Below are 11447 nucleotides of genomic sequence, written 5' to 3' on the forward strand. Positions count from 1 at the left end.
CTGAAACGCGTATCGCCTAACAGTGTTATCCAGACAAAATGTAAATAGAAAGAAATACCAGTTGAATTCTTCCCAGGTTGACTAACGACGGGACTATTTGTTAACGTCTGGAAGGAGTGCAGAAGACTAGTAAATGAATGGTTTAATTGACAACTCGTCACTTTTGATAATTTCACTGAGCCAATGTATATTCCAACTGAAATAATCATCGAGAATGAAGAATGTTAGCCTAGGGACTACTTAATTTGTCTAACGTCTATAATGATAGGCCTACTATAATTTTTGAGCCTCTGATAGGTTAATGTTCATCATGATAGTCGTGGTTTGTACATCTAACTAATTTGTACGCAATATCCGTTTAAACCAGGCTTGATGTCAATTATGAAAAATCCCAATTTTTGCTCTAAATAAAACGCAGTTATTATCATATTTCTTTGAATATCTTAACTATTTTGTGAGTAAACCAATGTGCACTGCCAAAACAAACTTTTCTCTGTGTATTTATCTGATATATGAATTTCGATTTTATTTCAGCAACAAAAAGTCAATAGCCTACTGTGAAACGTCAAATTGATTGCCGTTTTTGTCATTTTAGACATGATCAAGTCTCTCAAAGGCTAGCACCCTCAACCAGTTGATATGTTTGTTAAACTGAAATCCAATCAGAGAACGCCCTCAGATTCCAACTGCAGCCTCGAGAAGCGCCTCCTCTCTAAAAACCTCGTCACGCGCGCAGTAGGCTAACGCTTTCATTCCTATCTTCCCAGAGACCAGCTACGACCCACACACTATAGGAAACTTCAACGAGCGACCGATGGCACAGAACGAGTAGGTGTGTGGTGAATAATCCTTCCTCTCCTCTTTTGTCTTCTATGTTTCAGTCCAGTCTTGGTAAAACATCTGGTTTCAGTGATCGTGCTCCTGGGTGCCAGTTGCGCAGAACCTAAATCATTTGGGGTATTGGTTTGTCACAATTACCCTGCCTCTTGGGTCTTATCTGTTATGCGTCTTATCAAGCGGTTATCGCTTTGCTCCAAAGATATATTGCATTTTGTTCCTATCTGTAACGGTGTGTGGTTTTTTGTAATTATGAAGAGGCTATCTCGAGAGGGGAGGACAGGGTTTTGACACGGATGGATTCAACTCCTCCGGTCAGAGCGCGCGGTGTGCCTACATTTCTAATGGATTAATACCTTAGGTGGTATTGCCAAACATGTCTTAACTATTAGTTTATAACCATCATATAGTTTTAATAGTGAGGATCGAGTATTGTGTGCTAAGTAACCTAGCCTTTCGCCTATAATTTTGTGTCATGTACTCAAAATTGCGCGAATACGTTTCAAAATGAAACCAAGCCCCACATCAAGGGCTATGTTGGGTTTGTATTACGCAGTTTCCCAGAGGGTAAGCTATGGAATTGATATGACATTGTTATCATGGGGGATGACATGTTTCTTGCAAATTAATAGTATCGCTTGAAAGGTAACTCAAATGTAACTATTTGGACCAAATCTTTGGGAAGAATATTTGAGATTGTAATAAGATTTGATTACCTCATCTCATAGATCCTTTATGATACCAGAAATAGTTACATGACGCCCAAGGACCTGTTTTAAGTTAACAATTTACAATATGATAGACCCTTTTAGCCTACTTGATCTTGATAACAACATATTCTCTCTCATTCCCAGGGCAGACAACACCCTCACGATTTTCTAGCCCAACGGTGTATGGAAAGTGATCCTGGATGGACCTGGGCGAAAACAGCTGGTCCATGGTCAAGCAAGAAGTGTCCAGCAGCCCAGGGTCACCGGCTGAACAGAGCTACTTACACGGCGGTCAGGACAGTCACGGCCACGCGCACGACTCGGAGGGACTCAGGTCACCGCCGACAACCGATCAACTTGACTTAGTGGGACACCGGCGCGACGAGGGGCCAGGTAGACCATCTCTACACTCCTACGTTCACTTCGGACACGGACACCATAACAACAACACTGCCCTGCCCACCACAGAGGACATCACGCTGTTCACGGATTTAGACCAGGGCAACAAACTAATCATCTCGAGTGGAGCGCACCCGCACCACAAGGGGGGCCTTATCGTCGACCCCAGCGACATGTATCAAACACTAGCCATCGCGGCGGCCCACCAGAGCCAGGCGGGGTACGACTCGCCCTCTGGGGGCTATATGCACTCCAACCCCAACTCTCCAGTGTATGTACCGAGCTCCCGGGTGGGACCCATGATATCCAGCCTCCCTTATTTGCAAGCCAGCGGGTCGGCACAGCCCAGTCATGCGGTCACAAGCCATTCAGTCTGGTCGCAGTCTACTCCGGAGAGTCCCTCCTACAGCACCGGGAGTCCTCATACATCCAACCGTTTCCATTACCCTCCAAGCCCGCCATTGAACAACGTAGCGTCCAGGGATAACGGCTACAGTAACCCGCTGAATGTGGGCAGTCGAGACCAGTACGGCCTCCCGCGGTCCCTCGGTGGATCCTACGCCAGTCCCTACTCCCCGTATGTCGGACCGCAGCTATCCCAGTTGTCCTCGCCTTGGCCTGGAGGACCATTCGATAACACCATGTTGCACACTTTGCAAAGCAGAGGTGCGCCCTTGACGATTCGAGGACCCAATGGAGGTAGGCTTACTATTCCCCAAAGTATCGAAGAAAGCTGATTAATTGAGTGAGAACTTTAGTGCTGATATGACATGTATCGAATAGCTGTTTAACGCATGGTATAATAATAAAAATAACCATTCCAAAAAAATCTAAGCAACAAGGGCATGGGTGAAATAATGTGATGATAATTTACGATTACAAGTGTTTAGGTCTAATGGCCCCAATAAATTCTAATTCAATTTGGTTAAGGAAATTATCGGAGGTAAAATACATGTTTTATAGTAATGGTAAGACATGGTAAATAGGTTCCATTTTAGAATAGCAAGTTAATTAGGCTATATTTATTATTTATTTAACTTGGCAAGTCAGTTAAGAAAAAAATCGTATTTGCAATGACGGCCTACACCGGCAAAACCCGGATGACGCTGGGCCAATTGTGCGCCGCCCTATGGAAGTCCCAATGAAGACCGGTTGTGATACAGCTTGGATTCAAAGCAGGGTGTCTGTAGTGTCGCCCCTTGCACTGAAATGCAGTGCCTTAGACCGCTGCGCCACTCGGGAGCGCTACACTCTTAGTAAAAAAGGTTCTGGATAGAATCAAAAAGGGTTCTATACTTGCTTCATATATGGCAACCCTAAAGGTTGGTAGAACCCCAATTTTGGTTCAGTGAAGAACCCCTGGGGTTCTGATGGGGTTCTGATCAAAGAACCCTACAAAATGGTTCTATATAGAACCTTTAGGGTTGCCATAAATGAAGCAAGAAATATAACCCTTTTTGGTTCTATCCGAAACCCTTTTTCTAAGAGTGTAGGCTATATATTAGTTACATAGGCTATTATCAATGCATTTGTTGAATGAATTAAAGTTTAGGCCTATCCCTGATATCAAATGTTTTATAACGACGTCTAAGCCTATCATATTTTGATATTTTTATTGGTGTAACTAAAATAAATACATTGTTGATTACACCCTCTGACTGCACATATAAAACTAGTATGGAAACATTTTGAGTTTCTTAAAGTAACTTAATGCATTAGATATAGATAAAATAGCTAAAGTACAGTCAAAAGTGCAGTCACCTTGTGTATTGAATGTATAATCTTAATTTGCTATCACATATGCCTAGAATATACCTCATTTTGTAAATAATGGTGAATAATCATTAAAAAATAACATTTTTTTTTTTTTACAATATACAATAACATATTTCAAGACAGGTGCTCAATTAAGCCTAAGAAAAATCATGGCTCTTTTAATGCCCAAGCACCTCTCTGAAGTGTCATGTAAGTGATTGGTGTATTGCCTATCTGTTTCCCGCAGATATTCTCGACGACCTGGGAGAGAGCAGGGAATGCGTCAACTGCGGCTCCATCTCAACGCCGCTTTGGAGACGCGATGGCACGGGCCACTTTCTCTGCAACGCCTGCGGCCTGTACAGCAAAATGAATGGACTCAGCCGGCCATTAATTAAACCACAGAAGCGGATGGTAAGCAGAACACGCTCAGGGGACTACTTAACCACTCAATTTCCTGTCTATTTATTTAAAGCAATGGCTTAAGGTTATCACCTCAGATCTCTATACTCCTTATGATGATTTTTTGGGACAAACAATTCGCTTAAACGGTAGACCATTTTATTGCACCCTCAGTTTAGCCAGCGTTCATATATTAACAAGGTAATTCTGGCTGTCATATAGGTAATTTAGTCAGGGTCAACAAGTGTACAGAGGCTACGTGAGGGAAAAAAATACTTTTCAAACACACATTCTCCTGGCGCCATTACGCAGTTATTACGCACACTAACAAACGACTGATGCCTTTTTTCCACGAACTCCCTGACAATTAAATTCATGGTAATAAGCTGAACGTAACTGCCAGTTAAATGGATGACATGAATATGACCAATATTATTGTTCGGAAATTAGTGCAGATAACAGAAAGAGAGTCATAAGTCATAAGAGAGGAATATCCATGCCCTTCATATCCAATGATGAATTCAAGTGCTTGGATCACAGCCAAAGATTCCATTAGTCAGGTAGCCTAGCCGCGGGCTCAGACATCTCTCCATTCCACGTTTACAGCACGCGTTTACCTTTGCTTAATCGTAGCTTCATATCTTTATGTTCCAGTGTGTTTATCGTTGTTTATATATTGCCTTTTCCCAGTCATCATCCCGGCGAATCGGCCTCTCCTGCGCCAACTGTCAGACGAGCACAACCACCTTGTGGCGCAGAAACGCAGAAGGAGAACCGGTCTGCAACGCATGTGGGCTCTACACAAAATTACATGGAGTAAGACACAATCTTTACATTATGTCACAAGTTACCCCTTTTTATTAACTTCATGTTCGACAAATGCAGAGAATATTGTAACTGACACGTGCCTAATTACCGTGCGTAATTGTTTCGATGACTATGGAGAACAATATTAAACGGGATCAGTGTATTCAGTCTGCCTAATAAATTATATTTATTATTAATAAAGTTTATGTTTAAAGGACAATGTACATGTTTTCATACATTGACAAAACGTGTAACCAAAAAACATGACAGACTAATGTAGTCGTTATTTTTGCAGGTACCTCGGCCGCTCGCCATGAAGAAAGAGGGAATTCAGACGAGGAAAAGAAAACCTAAGACTTTGAACAAAACCAAGGGATCCTCTGGTAAGCAGATCCCTCTCTCTCTCTCTCTCTGTTGTATAATTGAAATACTTAACTTTTATGGTTCTCTTTATATATATATATATACTTTTAAAAATCATTTTACCACAGGAAATAGTAATTCAGTCGCCATGACTCCGACGTCGACGTCTTCTTCCAACTCTGAAGACTGCTCGAAGGACAGCTCTCCCAACACGCAGGTGCCAGGGTTAATAAGAACGATCCATATTTTGATATAGCGTATTCAAAAAGAAAACGAATATTCAGGTGCGGGATAGGCCGCGTGTGTTATAAAAACGGACTCAGGGTCGTTTGCAATTGAGATTCTACTGTTGTCCCCTCCTCGGATATGTCTTGTGTAAGAAATTATGCACGGCTGAATTCTTCCCACACATTTCAGTTAGCGTCAAATATAAGTCTACGGTTTTGGTAGGATAGACACACTTTTACTTAAAAAGAAAATATATATATATATTTAAAATATGATTTTATCGTTTTATTTATTGCACTAATTGGTATTCTTTTGACTGAATACTGTTGACAAATGTAGGAGCAGGCAGGCTAATAATACACTTTCATCTTATATGTTCGTGATAGCAATAATACCGACCTGACAATACTGGATTCAAAAGTATTGAGTCATATGGTATGTGGGTTGTAGCCTACTGTATCTGGTGTCTTCAGAGGTATTTAAAGGCTGTCTCTAATGGGTTCTGGGAAGTGGTCTGCATTTCTCAGAGATGATGCTCTTCGGGAATTTTGTCCTAAAACATAGTCTCTGATTTTGTTCCAAATGAAACAATATTATAGGGCTATTTAAAGTACATTTTATTAATGACATTTGTCTGTTCCTATCATTTGATAAACGGGCCGGTTTGCTATAATAATGTGGAGATTCACTGCATATAGGCCTATACACTGAGTGTACAAAACATTATGAACACCTGTTCTTTCCATGACAGACTGACCAGGTGAAATCTGATGTCACTTGTTCTCTAAAGAAGGATTTTTAAGCCTTGAGACAACTGAGACATGGATTGTGTATGTGTGCCATTCAGAGGGTAGATGGGCAAGACAAAATATTTAAGTGCCTTTGAATGGGGTATGGTAGTAGGTGCCCGGGCGCACCGGTTTGTATCACGAACTGCAGTTTTGCTTGGTTTCTCCACACACAACAGTTTCCCGTGTGTATCAAGAATGGTCCACCACTCATTGAGACTGTTCTGAGGGCAAAACTCAAGATTAGGAAGGTGTTCTTAATGTTTTGTACACTCAGTGTATATCCATTTTAGCAGTTACAAATGAAGATTTATCATTGATAGGCTTCTGGAAGCCCTGGCTGTGACTATAGAAAACCCATGGAGAATATTAGGGTCGTTCCACCGATTCAGTGCCTTTTAAGAAATGTAACTTGGTCCAAAAAAGTTTGATTTCGCCAAATTTTTACATTCTGTCATTAAGAGCACATGTTCAACTTAATGAAAAATACATTTTCCCATCTCAAGATTGTATATAAAAACATACTATGGTGAGTGCCTATTAAGTGGCAAATAAAGTAACAGGGTTGACATAACATGGTTGAAGATTTCATCTTAAATCAGCCTTAAATCCCCTTGTGACAGGAGGAATGGAAGCTTGTTGTGTGCAACAGGGAGCAGCAATTGAATTCAAGCTTAAAGAAGTGAATAAAATGTGCTAAAACATGTCTAACTTGTCTATCTATGGTTAAGAGTGTTGATGTGTTATGCTCCAACCGATCAGTTTTCTGCCACAAAACACCAGAAAATTGCCAAAAATAGTAAAACCAGCTCACCGGCTTTTACACTATTGACTATTAGATGTTCAATGTTTCTTATTTAAATGTTTTAAGAATAGTTTCACCATATTAAAAACGAGTGTTCAGTTCACGTAACAGGGTTCATGTAATTTATTGAATTATACATGTAATATACCAGGCTTTTAAAATTCAATATTGGTGCACAATTTCTAGTAAAAAATATCAAAGGGACGCAAAAAGGCACTTATTTTGTGGAAAGACCCAGTCATTTCTTTTGAATCTGTGACTAACATTTCTCTGTCCTATTCCAGGTCCAGTCCGCTGTCCTGAGTGGCCCAGCGGATGGCTCAGGCTCTGATGGCTCTGCCATCGTGAAGTACCCAGGCCAGGATAGTCTCTACACCAGCGTGGGCCTTACCCAGTCTCCAGACATAGCCGGCTCCGTCAGGGGAGAGTCCTGGTGCCCCATGGCTCTTGCCTGAGTCACGAGCTGGGGATGGAACCCACCACACTATCCTCTCTCTCTCTCTCTCTGGATGTCCTGCTGCTGCATGGTGGAAATATTCTGTGCCCGGATGGTTCTGGGTCTGTTTCCTACTTCCCACCTAACAACAGTTGGACAGAGACAGCCCCCCCCCCCCCCCCCCCCACGCAAGTTTGAAACGTCTGTGGAATATTTGGGATTGATTTCCAGAATGATATGAGAAAACCGTAGTGCCTTAACAGAAAGGGAAATATGTGAGAGGAGGCCTGTTGATGCATTCTTGTTACTCTGCAGTTCGGATGCGTTCCACACCGACCTGCTGTTCTCTCTGTCTCTGTCTCTGTCTCTCTCGCTCTCTCTCTCTCAGCTATGGAGGTGGATAGAATGTCTGAAATGAAGAAACCTGTACATAATGATATGGATTCCCCCACTCAAGACAAAAGTGGTTAATTGGATATTAGTGCTTGAGAAAAGCGCAACCATGCATACAGAGGACATTTTGATTATCATTTTTTTGCAACTGGAATCAAGCTATCAAGTTACCAAGACAACCTTCCTGAATCAAGAGAAAGTATTTATTAATCTTCCATTGTTGAAAATATGACTATGATTGTTAAATAAAGATATGGATATAGAGTAGAACTGAAACAAAAAAAATCTTATATCTTCGTTTTTTAATATACTTTTGTATTTCCTTCTCTCTTGTTGAGTTAGTAGTTGTTACCAGTGATCGTAAATCTGCACGTTTTTCCACTGATAGCTCTTACTGTATCTGACTGAAACTCTTGGTTTTAAACAGGGTATCAAAGACTGCGACATCCTATGTCGGTCAGTTTTTGTTTTTAATTATTAACTCAATTCGCAAATAATTCAATCCTACAGATTAAATTAAAATACTCTTCACTTTATGGTACTATTTTTTAAGAAATTGGTAGAAGTGTTTTTTTATTTAGGCGAGGATAAAAAAGAGATAACATGTCCGCAAAATCGTTGACACATGTACAACAGCTAGCTAAGTACTGTTTGAATGAATGGCACCCACAATTATTTTACAGATGCATATTTTTGTTACAATACAAAACTGCTGCAATATTATCTGGCTGTAACAAAGACTACCTAACTGGTAGAAACAGTATACATTTACTGATGTATTTTATGTTCATATAAAATTTGACAAAAATCAAATGAAAAGGCTAAATGAGGTCAACATAAAATAATGTAATGTTGCTATATGGACAAACAGATGCGGAATTGATAAATTGCCCCTAATAAGTTTTTGGTTGATAAAAGAGTAATGGCTGTTCCTACAACCAACTGTAGACTGTCATAAAACAAAATGAGTCAATGTAGCTTCAATTGAGAATAATCTTAAAAGAGTGATTTATGCCAAGAGTTATGTTTCAGTGACGTGAAAAAATCCATATGTAGGTAGAAAAAAACCTTTCACTGGTTTCAAGACATAATGACCTTATATGACAAATCACTGTTGATTTTGGTTTGACTCAACACGCAACAAAAAGTGGAATACAAATGTGCCCTTGTATTTTTACTCAAAACATGTCAAAAGCTCTACAGTACATGTTCCTGACTTTCAACTTTTGAAGTAGAAATATGACTTTCCCATTCAATACACAGATCATACTGTATGTCTCCCTCTCCTCCAGCAGGGGTGTGAATGGCGCCTCGCTCAGCAGAACTCTCAGTGGATCCATTTTAGGGCCAGACAAATTCCTCGAGCTCTCTGGGGAATGTCAATTTCGGTGGAATGAATCTGAAGGTCATTGTGAAACTGCCGTTTTAAAGTGCATTTCAGTTTCACCATCAGGGTCGTTCAGCTGAAACAGTGCCTGGTAGTTTTTTTCTGGACTTATTTATTTAAAAAAATATCATGTTTATTATTAACATTGTTTTCCTATTTTTTGTTTGGATATTTGTATTTCTTTGGTTGGTTGTTTTATTCTTGATACAGTTTTAAATGATATTATTTCAATATTTGAAATAAATTGTTCTGTTGATATGTGAATTTTGGAATAATTGCCCATCTTAGAATATTTGAAGGAAATCTACACATTGTTGTTGGTGTGTCGTTGTATCACAGTGTTTTTGTGGTATGTGCCAGAGTTTGCAGCAAGAGTTTTAGCTCCATCTAGCCATTTGCTGTGAAGGTACATATAACCATTTTGAAAATGTGATAGTAAATAACCCCTTATATTTGAATAATATTTTGACATTTGTTGTTATATTGGCATTAAAAAAAATTGGCAGTGTTATTCCTCACTTAAATTCTTTCACCTCATGATTCAGAGAGGTTCGATAAAAGCTAGTAGCCTACCGTTATTCAGAAATATAAATCGCCTTAGCCTACTTTCCTTTTTTTTTTATTGAACTTGTATGAAGATTTCCACTATATTACTTCATGCTGGAATAATAAACAAAACGTTTATTAAAATGTGTTTTACAGTTTGTACATTTTTAAGACGGTACCTTCAAGAGAAATATGTTATGACAAGCTGTTGGAAAGACGGCAGCAATGGATCCCTGAGGGTTTTGAATTTCCAAACAGTGTTGGTCTAGTTGTTTTCTCCTTCTGTATTAAAGTTAGCCTTTCCTCTTACACACAACAGCAATTGTTTCTTTACACCACGATATGCAATCACTACAATGGTTTTAGCAGTGTTTTCAGTGTGTGTTAAATCAAGTGTATTGTGCCTGTCACAGTGTGAAATATATTTAAGTGAATATAGCTTGTAAATTATACCATAGGTAGACACAGACATTTTAGAGATGGCTAGATTTATGCCTGAGCTTTAGGTTATCTGGCTGCAATTTTGACATATTGATGTTGGAGAGTTTATTGAGTGTCAGTGTAGCTATGTTCAAGACTGCACTGCACATCAGCCAGATACATCATTTAGAGATACAAGTTATTTAAATGTTATTTCACTTTTATTTAAGAAAATGGCAATTGTTTTGTACTACCTGTCCCCTTGCATGATACTAGTTTTGAGCAGACCAGTGTAGGAAAACGTTATTATAATCCATTATTTTGATAATGTCACCAGTTCAATATCTTAAACAACTTTACTTTTCAGTTTTGGATCTTTTGTATTTTATTCGTCGATAGCACATGCCCAGGGAGTTGGCAAGTGTCTGCAGGCTTAATGTCCCTCCAGTCTTTGTCTGAGGGGTTGCAGTTATGCATTATCCATTTAAAGGTCCAAAGCAGCTTGAATTTATCTCAATATCAAATCATTTCTGGGTAACAATTAAATACTCTAGTATGATTGTTTTTAATTGAAATTGTCAACGAGAAACAAACATAGCTTCTTATAAAATAGCAATTTCTCAAGGAAATGTTTTACTAGGACTGTCATGTGGTAGTCTGAGTGGGAGTTGTCTTCCTTATTGGTATTTTAACTAATTGGCAGGCCAAAACTCCATCCGATCAAAACAGGCTGATATTTCAGGCTGTAATTTCAGCCGGTCTTTTCAAACAGCTCTTATCATCATTTTCACAATTTCACAGTATTATTCCAAACTCATAGTGTGGAAATATAGACATAAAACACAGGTAAATCACGTTTTTGACTGCAATGGGCCTTTAACAGAAATGACCTCACACAAACTTTAAATAGGCTCTGCTGCAACTGAGACAAATTACAAACTTTTCTTTAGATATGTAAATCAAACGTAGTGTGAAACCTAAAATAAGAACAAATATTTATAGGTCTATGAATTTATGAAGTGGTCCTAGGCTAGTAATGTCTTCCAGGTACACTTTGCAGCTGTCCCCATGGATGAACGTTTTTTGGGGTTCCAGGTAGAACTATTCTGGGTTCCATGTGGAAAGGGTTCTACCTAGAAGCAGAAGGGTTCTACTTCGAACCAAAAGGGGT

General features: G+C 39.4%; 1 protein-coding gene across 5 annotated transcripts; it reads left to right on the top strand.

The window, feature by feature from the left end:
• The first annotated feature begins 720 nt into the window (after nucleotides 1-720).
• On the top strand, nucleotides 721-10000 carry LOC139559595 (GATA-binding factor 6-B-like). 5 transcript variants are annotated; one of them, XM_071375726.1, is made up of 7 exons: nucleotides 721-832; nucleotides 1692-2645; nucleotides 3949-4115; nucleotides 4794-4919; nucleotides 5206-5293; nucleotides 5402-5490; nucleotides 7379-10000. In XM_071375726.1, the coding sequence occupies exons 2-7, from the start codon at nucleotides 1748-1750 to the stop codon at nucleotides 7547-7549; spliced, it is 1539 nt and encodes a 512-aa protein (XP_071231827.1). In that variant the 5' UTR covers nucleotides 721-832; nucleotides 1692-1747; the 3' UTR covers nucleotides 7550-10000. The 5 variants fall into 5 exon arrangements, with proteins under 5 accessions (XP_071231827.1, XP_071231823.1, XP_071231824.1 ...); XM_071375722.1 differs by having other exon boundaries at nucleotides 5206-5490; XM_071375723.1 differs by having other exon boundaries at nucleotides 730-828; nucleotides 5206-5490.
• Nucleotides 10001-11447: the final 1447 nt, after the last annotated feature.

Source organism: Salvelinus alpinus, chromosome 30 (assembly GCF_045679555.1).
Source record: "Salvelinus alpinus chromosome 30, SLU_Salpinus.1, whole genome shotgun sequence".
In the NCBI taxonomy this organism is placed as follows: Eukaryota; Metazoa; Chordata; class Actinopteri; order Salmoniformes; family Salmonidae; genus Salvelinus; species Salvelinus alpinus.

Coding starts and splice junctions, on each gene's coding strand:
- LOC139559595 (XM_071375722.1), top strand. CDS start 1,748: ATGGACCTGGGCGAAAACAGCTGGTCCATGGTCAAGCAAGAAGTGTCC. Junction 2,646..3,948: donor GATTCGAGGACCCAATGGAG/GTAGGCTTACTA, acceptor TGTTTCCCGCAG/ATATTCTCGACGACCTGGGA. Junction 4,920..5,205: donor TCTACACAAAATTACATGGA/GTAAGACACAAT, acceptor TTATTTTTGCAG/GTACCTCGGCCGCTCGCCAT.